Source organism: Lissotriton helveticus, chromosome 9 (assembly GCF_964261635.1).
Source record: "Lissotriton helveticus chromosome 9, aLisHel1.1, whole genome shotgun sequence".
NCBI lineage: Eukaryota > Metazoa > Chordata > Amphibia > Caudata > Salamandridae > Lissotriton > Lissotriton helveticus.
In genome coordinates, this window is record NC_136070.1 from 10,468,560 (window position 1) to 10,487,724 (window position 19,165).

The window sequence follows — 19,165 nt, forward strand, 5'->3', positions numbered from 1 at the left end:
AGCCACGTTGTCATTGTTGCGTCATCTGTGTGATTTGCATCACAAGGTGTCACTTTCCAAATTGCAATATTGTCGACAAGAAGTGACCTACTTAGGTCATCTCTTATCAAAGGAGGGAAGGAAACTGACCCCAGAAAGAATTCAGGCAATAGCGAAATTGAGTGTGCCAAGAACACAGAAAGAAGTGCATGCTTTCTTGGGTATTACATCGTACTGTAGGCAATGGATACCAAATTTTTCGTTATTAGCCAAACCTTTGGTGGCATTAACGTGTAAAGATACACCCAATCCCGTTCCTTGGTCTGAAGAGTGTCAGAAAAGTTTTTCTGAATTGCGCACAGCATTATGTTCGGCTCCTGTGTTAGGTACCCCCAACTACAGGAAGCCCTTTACATTGTACGTCCATGAGAAAGAGGGTTGTGCATTGTTCGTGTTGACACAGTTATTTGGAGACAAGCAGCGTCCATGTGCATATTTTTCGTCGACTTTGGATCTGGTAGCTAAAGCATTGCCAAGTTGTTTAAGAGCAACAGCGGCAGCAGCTGATTCTATTCGACAGTCTTCTGGTCTAGTAATGAATAATATGCTAGTCGTGATGGTCCCACATGCAGTGGACACGTTGTTAAACAGAACCAAGACACAGCACTTAACTAGTGCTCGATTGTCAGGTTACGAATTAACATTGTTAGCGAGTCATGTGCATATAGAAAGATGCAACTCTCTCAATCCAGCTACGTTGTTGCCAGTTGTAGAGGAATTAGATGCTTCAGAACAGCATGATTGTTTTCTTAGAACAGAAGAAGAAACCAAAGGGAGAATAGATCTCCAGGACACTCCTCTTGCTGAATGTGATGGTACATTGTGGGAGGATGGTTCATGCTTCAAGCTCCCGAATGGTGATACGACTGCAGCATATGCTGTCACGACTTTGCATACAATTGTTGAAGCTGCACGTATTCCACATAATTCAGCTCAGGCAGCAGAATTGATTGCACTAAACTTGTCACTGCCGGGATGCATACGGGGGCTTGCTTTCAATGTATTTGGTCACTTCTCTTTTGAGTTAACACTTCTTACTGTCCATTCTTCCATTTGGAGTGATGGTTTTCTTTTGCTTTTTGATTTTATCTTCTGCATTCAGTCACCCTGGTTGCCTTCAAATTGTAATTCATAAGAGGGAGTAGTGTGTGGCTGAAGGGAAGCTTGAAGTCCTTTGACCTCTTTATTGTATTAAAATATTGCATCCATTGGGTTTTTTGAAGAACTAAAGCTAAGCTCGATAGGACTGTTCCACCTCAGCAGGTGAAAATAAGGGCCGCTCCTCCTGCTGTAACATTAGCGGTGGACCTTCTGGAACGCTGTTACTTTTAGCCGCATGGGTGCAACTCTGCTTATGCCCAGTGGTTTTCCGCACCACCAGTGTTTTCCCCCACATAATTCGACCCTACCTGGTGGGTTAAGTTTGACACCACCGAGCAGTTTTGAGTATCATGAGAGAGTGGGAGAGATGGCCTCTCCTCCCAAGGAGGAACCGGTCTCTCTCCCTCTAATTCTTTAAATGATGTTTGGATGGTGCCCTTGCACGTGTCTTCCTGGGATTGCAGAAGGGAGCAACGTTTCTGTTGACCGTGAGTCGTAAGCCATACATTTTGTGCCTCTGAATAGATAGTCATGTACAGTTCTGGTCAATAGCCACACTCTATAGTTGAAACTGATACTGTGAGACTAGAAAAAAGCTGAGGGTGCCTTCATGGAGCACAAATCTTAGTTTCAATGGAGCAGCAACTTTCTTTACAATATGCGGTTTGTTGTAGGCTTGGAGTTGGAGGCTATTTGGAGACTACTCTTAGATCTTGTGTGGCACGCCCATAAAGGACATGCGAGGATGTGGGCCTTCAGGTGGGCCGAGTTACAACTATCCTGCGGGCAGTTTTCTATCCTGTAGAGCAATGGGATTCCAGTTGCCCCCTAGAGCTCCAGAAGAGCCAAAATGCTGGGGCACGGAGGCGGCCTTGATCATGGAGTCCCTCGGGCCTCCACGTACTAGAAGTGCCTGCAGCGGCCACGGCTGTGGCAGCGCCGGCAGCAGCAGGAGTGGGAGGACCAGTGTCGGCACAACATTTCTAGCATGTCTACAATCAATTCATCCGCCTCTGATATGCTTAATATGAAAAGATATGGCAAAGGCAGTAAGCCTGGCTTATGTATTGTGAAAACTGTTGGTTAATGTCAACAGGCCTTTAAGTGTGGATAGTCACTACACTTAGATAAAGGCTGCAGACAGATATTTTCTTACAAAGAATATCACAGATTAACATTGTAATCAAGGGGTGCAGTTTGGGTACCCCTTGGACAAACACTTGTAGTTCAAGATTTGCATCGTGATCATCCTTGTAGGCCGATTCCACTGGGGTTTTCTCTCGCTTTGCTAAGTGTAAGTTTGTACATATTTGTTATTCTTCGACTGTTGATGGTGGCGGCTGGCTCATGTTCAAGACAGGAGGCCTCCGTTTGTTATGACGATAACTCAATAATGAAGATTGTGGTCCTGATTGGTTCATTGTGAAACGTTATGACAAATGCCACAGGTCTGATATGTTTATTATTAAACATTACAAAGGGAGTAGGCCTGGCCTACTTATTGTGAAATACATTTATTAACTCTAATATGCCCTGATCATATGTGCACATCCATCGGAAAATGAGGACACTTCTTTGTCTGGGTTGTGGACCAATCAATTTGCTTTCCTTGTTTTTATTTCATAGGCCAGCTTTCATTTCTTCCATCCTTTTTCATGAGTGTCCTGCCGCTCACCCACACTCCAACCGGCTGCTCGCTTGCCCCAAAATTTCATTTGTTACATCCGCTGTTGTCACTATTTCCAAAATGGTTGCCCATCTTGAAGTGGTATTGTCTAGTATATCATTGTTTCATAATTCCAAGATGGTAAACATATTTAGAAGTGTTATGCCGTCCACCTAGGATTAATATGGCTTTAGCATTTTAAGATTGTATTGTGCACATTGTGCCATTGCTTTTACTGCTCCAAGGTGGCCAACACATTGTTACTTCATGGTGCATCTATGTTTAAAATGTAAAACAGTTGCACACGGTGTACATTACCATTGAAAGATAACCGCCTCTGGCAATGTTCAATAGTATATTTGCATTTTCTCACCAAGTTTAGGAGGTGGTATGTTTTCACTTTACTATGTGCGCTCTTTTTATTTTTCGTGCATGTGGGCATATGTCAGTATGTTTTATTGTGGGCGGATAATTGTCTAAATACAAGAATGACCCATTGGATGAATGAATCGATCTATCAGTCCAGGAATGAGTGGCAGAGTGCATTCATGAGGACTTAGTGTGTTTCCTGAAATACATCAGTGACCGAAGAGGAACTTTCAGTTATACGCAAGACTTATTAGCATTGCCAGTGCTTGCATACAATATAGAACATTATTCACCAGCCTGTGGCTCAGCATCATTTAATGTACACAATCCCCAGACTGGACAATAGTCTCAAAAAGAGAAATGTAGGTGTGGTGTAATCGAATACCAATGTATATTCTACAATAATCTGTACCGTAGAACCAGGGTTTACCTTTGAAGACGTTCTCAGAGCCAACACATATCGTAAATATATGTTTTTGACAAACATGCTGGGCCCAGTAGCTAAATATTTGCATAATGTAAAATCTAACAACACACAAAATCTAATAATATAAACGTTCTTTTCTTTTCAGGGAGTTCCATCGTTTGCGAGGTTTGCAAAAGCTACACCGAAAGCACTTGCTCTGGAGGTCTTCACCTGTGCCGTGGAGGAGTCACTCACTGCAGCACTAACACACGGGAAATAATGGCAGGTACATGTCCACGGATGCAGGGATGAATTGTATCTTCATTGCTGGCCTAGAACCGTTTTATACATTGTGCCCAGGGGGCGCAACAGTCATGTGTGCCCGCTTCGAGCTCCCCCCGGCACAATGGTATTACAGAAGGAGCCGAAGATGCGTGTGTGTCCCCTTCTGTAATACAGATAGTGCTGGCACACAAGTTGCTCCAGTGCTATCATGAGAGGGCGTTTCCACATTTGTATAGGGGCGTAGCTCCATGTAAATGAGGGAATCACTTTGCCTCTGCGCCGGTGCCATATTACTGACTATCACCACCCCTTGTTGTAAATAATATTACTGACTTGGGCACAGACACAAATATGCCTTTAAGAGGTGTACTGAAAGTGCGCCACAAAAAGGTAGTGCACTTTCAGTGCGCTTCCTAACAGCATCCCACTCGAGGAGGAGAAACAGGGTCCATGGACCTCGTCAGACATTACCCTGAATGCGGGTTCAGTCACTCACCTCATACGACTGCAAGGGGACCTCTAATCTCCCTTACAAGTGTAGGTGGGTTGCCGCCCGCACTGTGAAACGCGGAGAAGCTTTTAAACAGCTGATCCATATTTCAATTGAATGCACTGCCACCAGGGCATCTCAGGTTCACGGCTGCTCGGGGGGCCGTACATTCATTCTAATATGGAGCACTTTCCTTATTTGCTCAGGGCGCAGGTCAGCACAGCGTGTGAAAAGTAAGACCATGCTCATTTTACAGAAAGCTTGTGTAATTTAGGTATTTTTCCATTATGCATACTATACAAAATGTCAGAGGTAACGCCATTGTGTCATTTATTACATTTTCTGGAGTTGAAGTTGTTAGAGCATAGAAGGTCTTGCGTGGGTCAGATTCTGGCAGAAAATGTGCCATAAGAGACATTTCCAATATGAACCATTCCTTTGGTCGGCGACTTTTGGATGTGAAGAAAGTACCTGAGTTTGGCGTTCACTCGAGAAAACCCAAAGTGCGTTTTGTGTACATTATGGGCAATTTTCCACAATTTTCTGTCATTTCACATAATTTAGGGATAACAATTATGAGATTTTCCACTCCTTTTGTGTAGAATTTCAGGAAGATGCAAATTTGGCGCCATCTTGGTAAAGTACTGGATCATTGCTGAGACAGTCAGGTCAAACGGATGGATGGTCTGGTCCGATAACAGCAATTAAAGCTAAATGCATTTGAACTTGGTGTAAAGAGCACAGCTGAGAAGATATTCTGGAAATTAGGTTAGAAAGACCATTTACAAAATGCTGGAAGAAGGTGGTGAACAGTGCAGCTGGAGACCAGCTAAGGGTCTTGAATTTGTTACAAATGTGTTACGATTTATGGGGGTGAGAAGTGTGGGTCACTCGCCCACCCTCTACTAGCTCAATATTTAGATTGCATTGTGTGGCCAGTCGTTTGTATTGCACCTCAAGCAGATGTGCACTCTTCTATTTATGACATCATTTTAACCTCTGGAACATTTATAGAACTTTATTGCCATGCCAGAAGCAAATGTTGCTGCTGTTAGAACTCAGAAGAGTAGCAGTTGGTCTCAACAACACACATTGAACTGAGAGAAACAAGTTCATAATTTTATTTATTTATTTATTTGCATGTTTATACCGCGCTCGCTAGGATCACCTCCCAAAAGAGTATCTCCGCGCCTTTGGCAGCTAAGAAAACAACTAGCGGAGCTTGGCCATAGGTATGGATCAAATTTGAAAAAGGAAGGTTTTCAGTTGTTTCCTAAAAGGAAAGTGGTCCTTGCACAGTCTCAAAAACAGTGGGAGGTGTTCCACAAGGTTGGACCAGCAACAGCGAGAGCTCTTCCCCCTTGTCTTGCTTTTTTAAATCTTGGGACCTGTAGCAAGGCCTGCTCACTGGATCTCAAGGAGCGTGTCGGTATATACCGGGAGAATTCATTAGTCAGATATGCTGGGCCCTTCCCCTGTAGACACTTATGCATTATACAGCAGATCTTAAACTTCACCCTCTGTTTGATGGACAGCCAGTGCAACATTTTCAGAAGGGGTTTAGAGGGGGTGCGAGAGGGCTGGTTCAAAACCAGATGGGCAGCGGTATTCTGGACCACCTGGAGCCTGGAGATTACTGCTTCATTTGTTGACAGCAGCAATCCATTGCAGTAGTCCAAGCGACTCAATACTAGGGCCTGTACCAAAGTTCTCCTAGTAGAGTCTGGTAGTAGGGGAAATACCTTTCGTAGCATCCCGATGATATGAAAGCAGGAGCCCACCACTTGATTACCATGATGTTTTAAGGAAAGCTCCTGATCCAGTCGGACGCCGAGGTTTTTCACTACCTGCTTAGGCTCTGGAGCTGGGCCAAGATCTTGAGGCCACTAGTCTGGAGTCCACAGAAGTTTGGCCTCACCGAACAGCATCACCTCCGTCTTTGCAACATTGCACTGCAGGAAGTTGGATGCCATCCAGTGTGCCACCGCCTTCATCCCCTGAGCAAAGGAGTTCCTGACCTCCACCGTAAGGGTTTCAAAAGGAAAGAGGAGTTGGGTGTCATCTGCATATGACACAGGAATAAATCCATGAGATCTCATGATGTTAGCTAGGGGGGCCACATAGATGTTAAAAAGAGTAGGGCTCAGACAAGAGCCCTGTGGCACCCCCTTAGAGATCTCCAACTCCTCTGACCGGTAAGCCCCCAGAGTAACCCTTTGGGTGCGACCTGTCAGGAAACTTCTCAGCCATGACAGCGCCTTGCCTTCCAGGCCGATGTTAACTAGCCTGGTGGTCATGATGTCATATGACACGGTGTCAAACGCCGCAGACAGATCCAGCAGAACCAGGATAACAGAATGACCTTTATCCTGGAACATGCGTAGATCGTCTGCGACTGACAGCAAGGTGGTCTCAGTGCTGTGTCTTGGTCTAAAGCCCGACTGGGACGGATCCAGACCGCCTACTAACTCAGTGTAGCTGGATAAATGGCGATTTACATATTTCTCTATAATTTTCCCCAGATAGGGAAGAAGAGAAATAGGCCTTAAGTTCGCCAACACCGTCCAGGGAATGGCAGTATTTTTCCTCAGTGGTCTTACTAGCGCCCTCTTCCAGTCCATGGGACCTGCCCTGTACAGAGGGAAAGATTAACCAAGTTTTGGATTTCTGGTCCAAGAACTTCTACCAGCTTAGGCAAGATACAGGCAGGGATACTATCATGAGGACTGCCACTCTTGATTTGTGCAACCAATGAGTTTACCTCCTCTAAGGAGATAGGAGGAAAGCTGGAGAGGCATTGGGTAAGTGGTCCTGATTGTACACCCGACTGGGATCTGTTGTTATTATTCATTCCCTCAGCCGTCTTTGAGGCCACTATCCTCTCATGGATAGCCTCTATCTTCTTCATAAAGAAGGCAGAGATCTCATTACACAGCTCTTGAGTGGCTACCTCTACAGTCTCGCAGGCTGCTGGTCTAGTAAAGGTTTGTAGGATGTTATACAAAACTCTAGAATCTTTCCCTGCCTCTATTAGTTGTGCTGCAATATGATTTTTCCGAGCAGTCCTGATGGCTTTACAACTTGAGAGAGGATCTGTGGAGTACTTTATCTTCCAGCCTCCTAGACTGTCTCCATAATTTTTCCAGTTTTCTAGTATTTTGTTTTAAAGATCTTAACTCTTCAGAAAACCAGATTTCTTGCTTTTTAGCTGGGCGGGGTTTATAGACTTTCTGAGGGATAGTAGTATTTATTGCATCCCTTACTGCCTCCTCAAACCTGTACAACTCTGTTGTTATATCTCCTGTGGTGTGTTCATACAGGGGAGCTTTGTACTGGTCTCTAAAGGCTTCCACCGTTAGTTTATGCCAGGGTCTCCTTTTAGTGGCCAGAGTACTCTGCTTTTGAAGCTTATTATTAATGGCAGTATGGAACTTTAAGATGAAGTGATCTGTCCATTCTACCTGAGTAGGGAGCATGCATTTAATTAAAGGAGAGTTGGACATTACCAAATCCAGAGTATGGCCTGACTCATGAGTAGGACCGTCATTGATCTTTTTCAGTTCTAGTGTGGTGTTGGGTTCAATCAGGCCTACATACTCTGCTAAACTCTCGAACACCTTAGTATAGAAGTTGGCACGGACACTGGAAAATGCAAAAGACAGGTTTATTAAGACCCCATGGGGTGGTGGTACATTCCTACAGCACCCTTCGGCAATGCAAGAAGTAGCACACCGAGTATCGGTGCACGACCTCTTTTATACAGTTTAATAGCAATAAAAAGATAGGCGTTTACAAGTTTACACATTTAAGGTACATATAAGGTCATTTTTGGAACACAGCCAGCATGTGGGAGGAGTCCAGTAGTACTGGTCAGTTTGGGATAACATTCCTAAAGAATGACCAGTTGATGTATAATGCGCATGTGCGCTTGACCAGTACTAAAAATAGCTTGTTGCTGGGCAAAGTAGACGACCATGGGTATCGAGAAAGGACAAAAGGGCATGCTGACCACGAGGCAGCGTGTTCATACAAATGAAAGCCAAAGGATTCAAAATGGCCCCCGTATATTTTAGTCAAGTTAAGAGAAAAGATCGTGTAGCTGAGCTAAACGCTAATTCAGGAACTGCCAAAATACGACACTAGGGAGTCTAGGTCCATTAAAAGAGTTCTTGCCTCCTTGCAGTTTTCTAACTCACTGTGGACATTGAAGTCCCCTACCAGGAGGAAGTCCTGGTTATCTTGCACAAATGGTGCTAAAGCCTCTATTAACACGACTGGAAAGTTCCCAATCGGGCCTGGTGGTCTATACAACAGCGCACCCTTCCTTTGTTCTCTGGGATTAGGACTAAGTTTAAAAATGAGTAATTCCATTTGAGGATTGCTAATTTCCTCAAGGATAGTTAAATTCAGTTCCTCCTTGTAAACAATGGCAACCCCCCCTCCAGTTTTATTTGAGCGGTCGACCCTAGCAATCTTGTATCCTAATGGGACACTAAGTGTGATCGCTGGAACCAAATGGGGCTTAAGCCATGTTTCTGTTAAAAAGCAGAGGTCTGGTTCCTCAGTCAATATGAGATCCCAGACCTGGGTGGAGTGCTTCACTAATGATCGGATATTACAGAGTATATTTTTGCTCCACGTAATGGAGTTATCTCCTAAGATATTAGTAGGAGCAGTACTGAAGGGCTAGAGAAAGCAATGAAGAGATTCTAAAAACAGCCTAAAAATGACCCAGGGTGCCAAAGTGTTGTTCGGAGATAGAGTGCCTGTGTTTGTGTAGGTGTTAGATAGTAGGCTGCTTGTTGCTGCAATTCCCTTTCCTTTTAACCATAAAATGTGTTCTTTTCATGTAGGGTCCAAACACCATTTAACTGTGGAAAAGGAGTGCTTGAATCCCGCCATACAGCCCACCTGTGGAAAGCAAATTGTGATCAGGGGTGGTAACATTTTCTTGCATAGCATACTAATCTGCTGCAATGCAGACAAATGTAACCAATACACACATCAAGGTAAGGACCATGCCTGAAATGCCATCCACCATGTGACCAGGCTCATGAAAATGAAAAAGGTTTAAAAATGTTTAAAGGGGACCTCAATTTGTAAACCATAGTAGCATTAGCAAGACTTACTTTTATATATAAGCTGGCTGCAATGGGAAACATCCTTTACAACAAAACTTTTACAACGCAGGTTTTACAACGAAAACCATTACAACGCATTGCACTGGGGGGCGCTCTAGGATAGGGAATAGTTTTAATTTACTATCCAACACATTCCCTACTATCCACGGGGACTGGAGTTGAAATAGTAAATTCAACTATTCACTATCCAGCACCCCAAAGCGCTATGCGTTGTAACAGCATGCGTTGTAAAAACTGCGTTGTGATGTCATACATCCGCTGCTATTTGGAAGCCCAAGGAAAGCATTCCGCCCACCATCAACGAAGGATCCAGGAGGGAGTTTAATTTGCAGACTCATTATTGGATGAATTTGCAGATATTTGGCAAATCTTAATAAGACTGTAAAAGAAGAACTGCACACGCATAGTTAAAGGACTAGTAATCAGCTGAAAGCAGCCTGTACAGAGTTCTGCTGACATATGCAGGGCTGCATAAGGCAGATTTTTGTGACTGAGTTTATGAGGTGTCAGGATGCCCACAATGTGCCCAGCAATAGAGCGCTTTGCTCCTTGAACATTCTGGTACAAATTCAGGTTCGGAAAGCACTCTCCGATGAATCTTTAGTTCCCACTGAGGCTGGCATCCGACATCGATACAAGTCAATAATGTTGAACACATTTGGCTCCACAAGTAAGACAGAGAGTGGTTAAGTTTCAAAACCATGAAGGTTTATCAAAGGGGTAGAAAAGTTTTAAACTCAAATAATCCAATTAGTTTTTAATCACTACAATAATGTGTTAGTCAATATATTCAAAGCAAATCAAAGATCACAAACACACACTATTACCCATTCTCAAAGGTACATTAAGCAAGGTCAGCTCTACCATAAAGACACCACCCTACCTTGCTAAGTCAGGGAAAGGTTCTGCTACCCATGATTCCCACACAAAGGGCCGATCGCTTTAAGGTGCGTGAAGATAACACAAATGTATTATTTTCACAGGCTGCTGCAGAATGATCCTTCTCTACCGTGCTTTGGACTTATGGTTATCTGCAACATAATGAGATATGCTTGGTCCAAGAAGTACTCTGCACATGCTCGTTAGTGTGTTCTAAACAGATTGTGTAAACACAACTTTTCACATAGGAACAGAAAACAAAAGTAACACCATTGGAGATTGCTGGTTCATTTTCTCCAGAAATAAAGATAGATACACAGCATGGAACAAGGTGGCAGCCAGACACTGCACTAACCATTTCAAAATGAGGTCTACATTAGCTGTGGTCAGTCTAAGCGTGAATAGTGCACACCTGGTACATTTGTGTATTACATGTCAACATCAGTATGAATTTCAAAACATTTAATAGTGAACATATCATCACCACAAGCACAGACACAACAGTAGGCACTGAACCTGTTTCCGTTATGTGTAGATGAGAAAATATAGTTGCTTTACTAAGCACTTTCCTTAGCAGGCAAAGTGGCTTCAATGGAGCGTAGTAGAACCGCCTGAAGGTTTCTATCACTTTCGGATTTGGGTGGAACATTAACATAGCCTCAGAGCCCGCCCTCGCGGACTCGACTTGGCAATTAAAGGCCTGCTTCAGTGTTAAAGGCCCAAGCCCAAGGCCATTAGAAACCACTACGAAGGGCCCTAAGGCTGTTAGAACATTCTGCCCCAAGAGGGCCAAATATTCTAATTTTTTAAACAGAGGCCTCACAGAACCGAGGGGATTGAAATCCCCTTGGGCATCATGAGGCCCTTGTTAAACATTAAGGGGAAGATTTACAAGCCCCTTGCGCCTCATTTACGCCGCCGTTGCGTCACTTTTGTGACGCAGCGGTGGCGCAAATCCTGCGCCATGGTGCGGGGTACTTACAACATGACGCATCTGGGAGATGCTTCACGTTGTAAAGCCCTGCGCCACATGTAGGCGTTCCTGCGCAGGGGGGGGCGTTACAGCGCAGCAACGCCTCCTAAAAGTGGCTGAGTGAAATCCACAAGATTTCACTCAGTCACTTTTAGGCCCATGCTGCGTCAAAACCCTGCGCCTGCCTGAAGCAGGCATAAGGATTGACGCAGCATTAACTAGATAGGGCACCCAGAGCATTGCTGGAGCTGCATCGCGCTTGCGACGCAACTCCAGCATTGCGCCACTTTTACGGCACAGATGCGTGACGTATCTGTGCCGTTTTTGACCCATGGTGCGCCACATTGTAAATGCAGCGCTTCCATGATGGTGGAGCTGTGGCGCACAATAACTGGCGCATCCCTGCTGATTTGCAAGGATGCACCAGTTATTGTAAATTTGCCCCTAAAATGTTGATGCTCAGGGCGTCTACCAGCCGTTAGAAGACCAGAGCACTCCACTTTTCCAATGGGGCGCCCAAACATTCCAATGTTCTCATCAGTATTAAAACAATTTAAAAGTCCAGGGAAGATGCTGAATATGAATTGGAAAACATTTATTAATGGAATTTTCAAATCAAATAAAATCAAAGATAGCTTTATTTGATTTAAAGTTAAATCATAAAAGCACATGTATAATATGCATGTTCAATAAAGTACATAATAAACAGAACATAGAAACCTTAAATAAATACATCACATCTACATGATTAAAAGCCAGGGTTCCAGTTACACATAGTTTTCCTACATCGAAGAGCATTTTATTTTAGTTTTTAAAAATAATGCAACAGACTTTGTAAACATTTCATTACATAAACTTTGGATAAATACATCATATCTGCATGAGCCAAGCTCCAGTTTCACATAGAGTTCCTAAACCTAATGACATTTAGTTTTAAATAGAGCAGCAGACTTCGTGAACATTTCATTATCCAGAGTTTGTAGCATCAAGAATGCTATACGACATTGTCTTAAGCCCAAAGTTTTCAGAATGGGAATTATAAACCTCTTCCTAGGACTTGAATAACATTTACAAAATAAGACAATGTGCATTGTTGATTGGCTTGATGAGTCATCACATGGGCATAGCACCAAGTTTCTAGTCCAATCATTAGTAACTGGGAAGCTAATGAGTCTGTGAAAAATCCCCAGACGAAAACGGGTCAAAAGCATTCGATCAAAGCTACCCAGAACTTGGACTAAGTATGGCTGGATGCCAGAACATGTTAGCATCAGCAGATTGTCCCTAACAGGTGTTTTTACACTCTCTTTAGACCATCTCTGATTTTGTAAATGGGCCGGACAATCTCCTTTCAATACCTTTCTTGAATTAGGAGCCATGCTCTCTAGCACCTCATAATATTCGGGGTGGCCGATTTCACTCGCTAAGTGTTTAATATAACAGAATCTCTAATAAAAGAGAGAGGGACCCAATACCAAAGGGATAGGGTACCGACAATAGACTTTATGTCAAATAGAAATTCCCTTTGGGCACATTAACTATAGAGACATCAACTAATCTAAGACAAAATAACCAACACATTTTCAGGCGTAAAAACTAAGAGCAATGCATAAGCTACAAAATTATGAAAAAACGATCAGTTCAAAATGCACAGTTTATTTATACATAAAAATAGTTAAAAAAGACAGATTAAAAATATATATAAAACTTGGGAACACAGAGAACACATCAGAAGGAACAACTCAAATACATAAATACATCTAATCAGTTTCCTAAGACTATGAAGGGAGGTACGAAAAAGGTATATTCAGCAACAATCAGAATACTCCTAGATCAAATACATGTTGTACTATTCCCTTAATTTCGACGCGTTTCGACGGACAATTAGTATATGGCCTTCTTCATCAGGAAATATTGACTGTCTTCCCAAGATATCTTGTATACCGAGCTAATCTTCTGAGTAGGGAATTGTACCTCCTATCTCTTTGGTAGAATAAAAATTCTCACTTTAGACGATTTTTGTTCGTGGACAACGGCTCGATCAATAAAAGTCGTTGGGACCCAGTTAGGCTATGGCTAGGGAGCCCAGTTTAGATCAATAATGTAACCGAGAAGTATCGAGTTCGTAAGGAATATAATGATGTTTTATGTTTTTTATTTTTTTTATTTTTTTTTATTCTTCGAAGCCTTTATTTCTCTATTTTTCTCTTTAATTTTTAATTTTTTTAATGCTATGTTGCAAATTGTTACCTGTACCGGGAGGAGGGGTCCCGGGGGGGGGGGAGGGGGGGCCAAATGTGATGATAAAAAACCTCAATAAAGACTTGTTAAAAAAAAAGAAACCCCACCAGGAGCAGCCTCCCTGCCGCTCACCCTGCCTGCCATCAACTGACTCTCTACACTCAAGCCAGGCACCCAAACATTCCATGAAGTCATCAGGCATTCTAACACTCATACTAGCTGAGCAGCAGGGAAGACACAAGTCAATTATAACACCCTTGCCCCTGCATCTCTGTACAGTACTCTCATAAAAAGTATAAGTGGGGGATCAACACCCATGTCCTCCAGTATAATCCATAAAATGTTGTGTCTCACACAGTCAAACGCAGCCTAAGGTCTACGAATGCCAAAAAAAACCATCCCTCCTTCGCCTGTGTATATTTACTTATTATCATGCTTAGGTTTAATCCCCACTCAATGGTCCCCAGACCTGATCGAAACCCATATTGCATGTTTGAAAGGACACTAGTATTGTCTGCACATATCTGCAGCTTTGTTGTGTAGTTCCTATTTCCCTTAAGAGGTTCTGCGCATTTGGATAAAATACAGTATAGGTTTGGCGTAGGACAGAGTCTATAAGCCCCTATCGAGTATGCTAACTTGTTACGGTGTACCATCTAGCTCACAGGGCCACTAGAATCTTCTTGGTGACAAGAAGGGAGTAGTTTCTTGCAACCACATAACATGACAACCCTGATCCCTCAGAATTGTGGAAACAATAAGATAACGTTTTGCTCAGTCAGTCGTGCATGCATATGTTTCTCAGAGTTACACAGGAATAACAGGCGGGCGTTTCAATAAGAATTTATTGAACATTTGTCTTTCTGGTGTGAGAGATATGAGCTGTTACAATCGTAAGACAGTATGCGAGATATAAGATGCACAGTATTTCCAGCATAAATAAATAGTATTACTCTAGCATTGTTCAATGAATACATTCGTATACATAAAACATATGGCTAAAAATACGAGTAAAAGCACGAGTACTCCTTTAATGCCTTCCTACCTAATTCTACCCAAATGTACCTAACCTTAAGTGTAGGTTTGTGGTAAGGAGTAGGTGCTATAAGCTATAGATGATATGTTATAGTAGGGTATGCCAAGAGTCCCGTTGGTATAGACAGGTGTATCTGGTCCAACTGTTACTTGATCTTCTTGAGTTCCTTGAACTTCAAGAGGGATGAGTTTCTTGGCATTGTTGCATAGTCCTTCATTTCTCACTGGCGACTCCTTGAATGCTATGAGTCTTTCAGTTTGAACCTCTTGGATTGTAGCGAGAGGAGGGCGTCTGCTACTAGGGCGGATACCACGAGGCCTACTATTGAGTATAGGCCACATACTGTGGTTTGATGAGGTCGATTGACACAAATATTTTCTCCTTTTTTCCAGCAAGGGGTGGCAGAAGAACTGTTCTTGTTCCGTGGACAGCTAGGACGGGTACAGGGTTTCTGTAGAAAGGTCCAAATTCCTTCTTATTCGCAATTTTCTCTCTGACTCGATCCCCAACTTTTGGGATCCAGACAGGCCTTGCCAGGTCTGACGGTTCTTCCTCAGTGGCTGTTGTCTTCGGGTTAACGTTGCTTTGTTTCGATCTTAGTTCATTTAGTTCCTGTAAGACAGCCAAACGATCTTTGATATCAAAGGGTTTATTATCCGCCACTGTGCCTTCAAATTCAAGATCAGGTACCCACATTCTTGTCCCAAAAAGGAACTCATATGGCGTGACTCCCCCAGAGAAACTCTTGGTAACTTGTTCAATGAGCGTTGGACCCCATAAAGGTGTTATACTCAGCAATCTCACAAGCCTAATACTCTAGCTGTTATAGATTGCTTTATGTCTTGGTTTTTCCTCTCCACAACAGAATTTCCCTTGGTATGGTACGGAGAAGAGTACTGCAATGCTATACCCAAACCAGCAATGGCTTCCTTGTAAGCCCCAGAGCTAAAATCAGTGCCCTGGTCAGAATGTAGCGTGCCTATTGAGTATGTACCGATAAAGACTCACAAATCTTTTATAACAGTTCGAGCGTCAGCCGAGCTCTGAGGCCATACCCATAGGAACCTAGTGTTTGAGGGCTTGAATATGTCCAAGCGGATGTCTGCGATTTGATAGTCTAATGCTGTCTAACAGCAGTGTCTGTGTTATGCATGGTACTGTCTTGCCTGTTGGTTCTCTGCCTGAGTTGTTTTTTGCAGTCCTCACAGTCATTGATGAAAATCGTAGTCTGCGTGCTTAACCCAGGCCACCAGTAGGTTTCCTTCAATGACGATATTGTCTTTGAAATTCCCTGATGCCACAGACCCTCCCCCAAATGTTTTCGTACATCAAGTGCACTCTACGTTCCATGTTTGAAATTACTCTATGCCCCACTCCAGGGATTCGAGCAAAAGGAACGTTGTTTGCATCAATTATATCGGAGTACTTAAGTGGAAATTTCTTTGGCAGTACTGCGCCACTGCCTTTGCTTGAAGCATTGAAAGCCAGTAATAACTCACTGTCTATTCTCGTTTTCAAACGAAGGATTGCAGCTACGGAAGCCGTGCGAACAGCCCCCTTTGCGGCTTCGTCAGCCAATGAATTCCCTTCAACGTGAATGCCATCACGTTGATGACTAAGTGTTTGGATCATGTGAGCCTTTGATACTTCGTTTCTCAACTTCACTACCTGTTCTCAAAGAGTTTTGTGAGGTAGGTTCATTTTTTAATGGTATTATGTGAAGGGGTGAATCCTCATCCCATCCAACATGATTGTTGTATAATGCTGGGGCATAGGCCACTGCCCATTTCCTGGCACATGTGTATTTTATGTGTATTGGGATGTGGTCGAAGAAGGCTGGCATAATTACTTCTTCGCTATGCGGGCACTCCCTGATAAAAACTGATGCCCAATATTGTTCTGCTAGCAGGATATCATAACCATTTGATAGTCTCTCCCAAAACAGTCCTTTCATTTTTCTGGGCTTGTCTCCCTCTAGCGGGAGTGTTATTTTGTATAACTTGTGTGGAGCACTAACCCTGGTATCAGCTGTGAATATATGATGATACATCGCAAACCTTTCCAACGCATACATTTACAGTGGAGTTTTTACATCGCAACATCATTTATATCGCATGTTATTAAAATGCAACCATTACATCGCATGTCACTACAGCGCATGTCATTACAACGCATATCACTACAACCTAGGTATTATATCACATGTCATTACAACGCATACAATTACATTGCATATAAGGTAAGTGTTGGATACTGTAGGGGTACAAATTACTATTCTAACTCCAGTGAGTGTAACAGTAGGGTAAGTGTTGGAAGTAATACTATGCGTTGTAATGGTATGCATTGTAATGACATGCGATGTAATGCCTGCATTGTAGTGACATGCATTGTAATGACATGATTTGTTGTGACATGCAATGTAATGGCTGCGTTGTAAACGACATGCGATGTAAAAGATGTTGCGTTGTAATAACTGCGTTGTAAATGTAGTGCGATGTAATGACTGTGTTGTAAAGGATGTTTCCCATCAGCTGTCTCCACAGTTATGTATTCATTCAGGTCCACTATCTTCAGAAATTCCTTTAGGTTCTGGCGAGCTATTGAGATCTCTGCTGCGCTGTCGAGCATCGTTTGAGCCCATTCCCCGTTCAGTTAGTTGTGTCCTCAGAATTCTCGACATGTCAGATTTTCCGACTCACTACCTTCGTTTTGTTGAATTGAAGTTTGTATTTATTTTCCTGAGCATGCTGCTTGTCTTTGGACTTGGTATGCTCTTCCTTTTGTTCTGATATAGTTTAAAGGGTTTGTGGGGAGCACTCCGTTTTAAACTGGATACATTACGCTAGTTTCCACCCGAGACGATTGGTAGAGAATTTACCTCTCTCTCAATTTATTCGCATTAAAAGGATCTGTTCACAGACAACTACAAGTGAGGCCAATATTGAGAGGTTTGTTTTAAGATACAAAGACCGTGGATATCCAGATCACATTGTACAACGGAGCAGAGAGCGAGTCAGAGAAATGAATAGAAGCACATTGTTGCAACAAAGACCTAAAACTACCCAGGATAGAATGGTATTTGTAACTAAGTTCACCACAGCATCACCAAAGATCAAACAGATTATCAATCAGAGATGGGAACTACTCTCCACAGAGGCAGATTTTAATGGGATATTTGCTCAACCACCAATGCATGCATACAAGAGAGGACCCAATATCAGACAAATCCTGAAGGGCAGAGAAAAAGAAGATCAACATATTGATTACCGAGGAACAACTCGGTGTCTGAACTGTGTGAATTGTAACAATATAACCACTGGAAATACTTTTTCTCATCCTACTACTGGCAAAACTATTAAATTGAGACACAGCAGTGATTGCAATACTCAAAACATCATCTATGGGATTAAATGCCCATGTGGCAAGTTGTATATTGGGAAGACAGAGCGCAAGCTCAAAATCAGACTCAATGAGCATAAGAGCAGGATACGCAATCAGAATTTATCATCACCTTTGGCCACCCACTGGAAAGAGTCAAGTCATACGATCTCCCAATTACGATGTTTTGTCATTGAGAAGGTAGAGATTAAATCAGGAGTTGACAATAGAGTTCGTCTTCTTCAGCGTGAGTTATATTGGATTAAATATTTGCAAACAATGCAGCCTAAGGGATTAAATGATAGATATGACCTTTCATGTTACCTGTAGGGCTCTATACATGGGACATTTATGGACATTTATGCATATTTATGCTGTTGAAATGATTCACACTCTTTAATACTTAAGGCTCTCTTGAGATGTGGTATGTACATTTTTCCATTTTAGCCTTGAATACCTCAGGTGTACTCGAGATTTCATGATGAGATACACTAGTTTCAGTTAGTATTGCTAACATAGCCATATTATCAATTACTGAATGTGCCGTATATATTCTGGATGATTGTCACCCTGTATAATGTTTACATAATATCACACCCATTAGCTTGTATTACTGATTGATATAACACATAAAATGTTTAGGTATTTATAACGGGAGGTTGATAAGTTGGTATTGATGATTTTTGTATATGTGAATCATTTTTAAATGTGTCTCATGAATACACTGGTACATCCACATATACAGACACTAATCACCTCACCACATTGGGCCATCAGCTGAACAATATTATATTATTATTCGAGTTTACCCAGGGTGAAACCATCACGTCAAATTCATGCATCCTGAATTACATTAGTGAGCATAAGAGATGTCATATTGGACGTTGAGTATGGAACACAACACTTTCCCTTGTATATATCATTCGAGTTTAGATATTTATGCGCAATAACACAATTTTTATTCCAGATTTAGCGTTAAGTGATAACGTATTCACTATTCATCTAATTCGTAATTTTCCATTATCGTTTAGGATATAAGGTTAAATACTCCGCCTTAATCAGGATGGCTATAATGTCCATACAACTTGAATATGGCATCTTACAAAATGGCGCTTCAGGTTGCCTTTAGAACAGGAACGCTTTTCCGTTTAGTCCGTTTTT

At 42.4% G+C, this 19,165-nt stretch overlaps 1 protein-coding gene and 1 long non-coding RNA gene across 5 annotated transcripts in view; one reads left to right on the plus strand and one right to left on the minus strand.

The window, feature by feature from the left end:
- Positions 1-19,165, minus strand: part of LOC144780855 (uncharacterized) — an 800,768-nt gene that overhangs the window by 742,300 nt on the left and 39,303 nt on the right. For all 4 annotated transcript variants that reach the window (XR_013600814.1, XR_013600816.1, XR_013600815.1 and 1 more), the window contains exon 2: positions 10,381-10,528. This is a non-coding gene — a long non-coding RNA (uncharacterized LOC144780855). The remainder of the gene's footprint in view (positions 1-10,380; positions 10,529-19,165) is intronic.
- The window catches only part of LOC144780852 (phospholipase A2 inhibitor and Ly6/PLAUR domain-containing protein-like), a 172,933-nt gene that overhangs the window by 20,025 nt on the left and 133,743 nt on the right, over positions 1-19,165 (plus strand). Inside the window, exons 2-3 of the mRNA XM_078659350.1 lie at positions 3,748-3,867; positions 9,210-9,365. Of these exons, the coding sequence (XP_078515476.1) occupies positions 3,748-3,867; positions 9,210-9,365 (276 nt within the window). The remainder of the gene's footprint in view (positions 1-3,747; positions 3,868-9,209; positions 9,366-19,165) is intronic.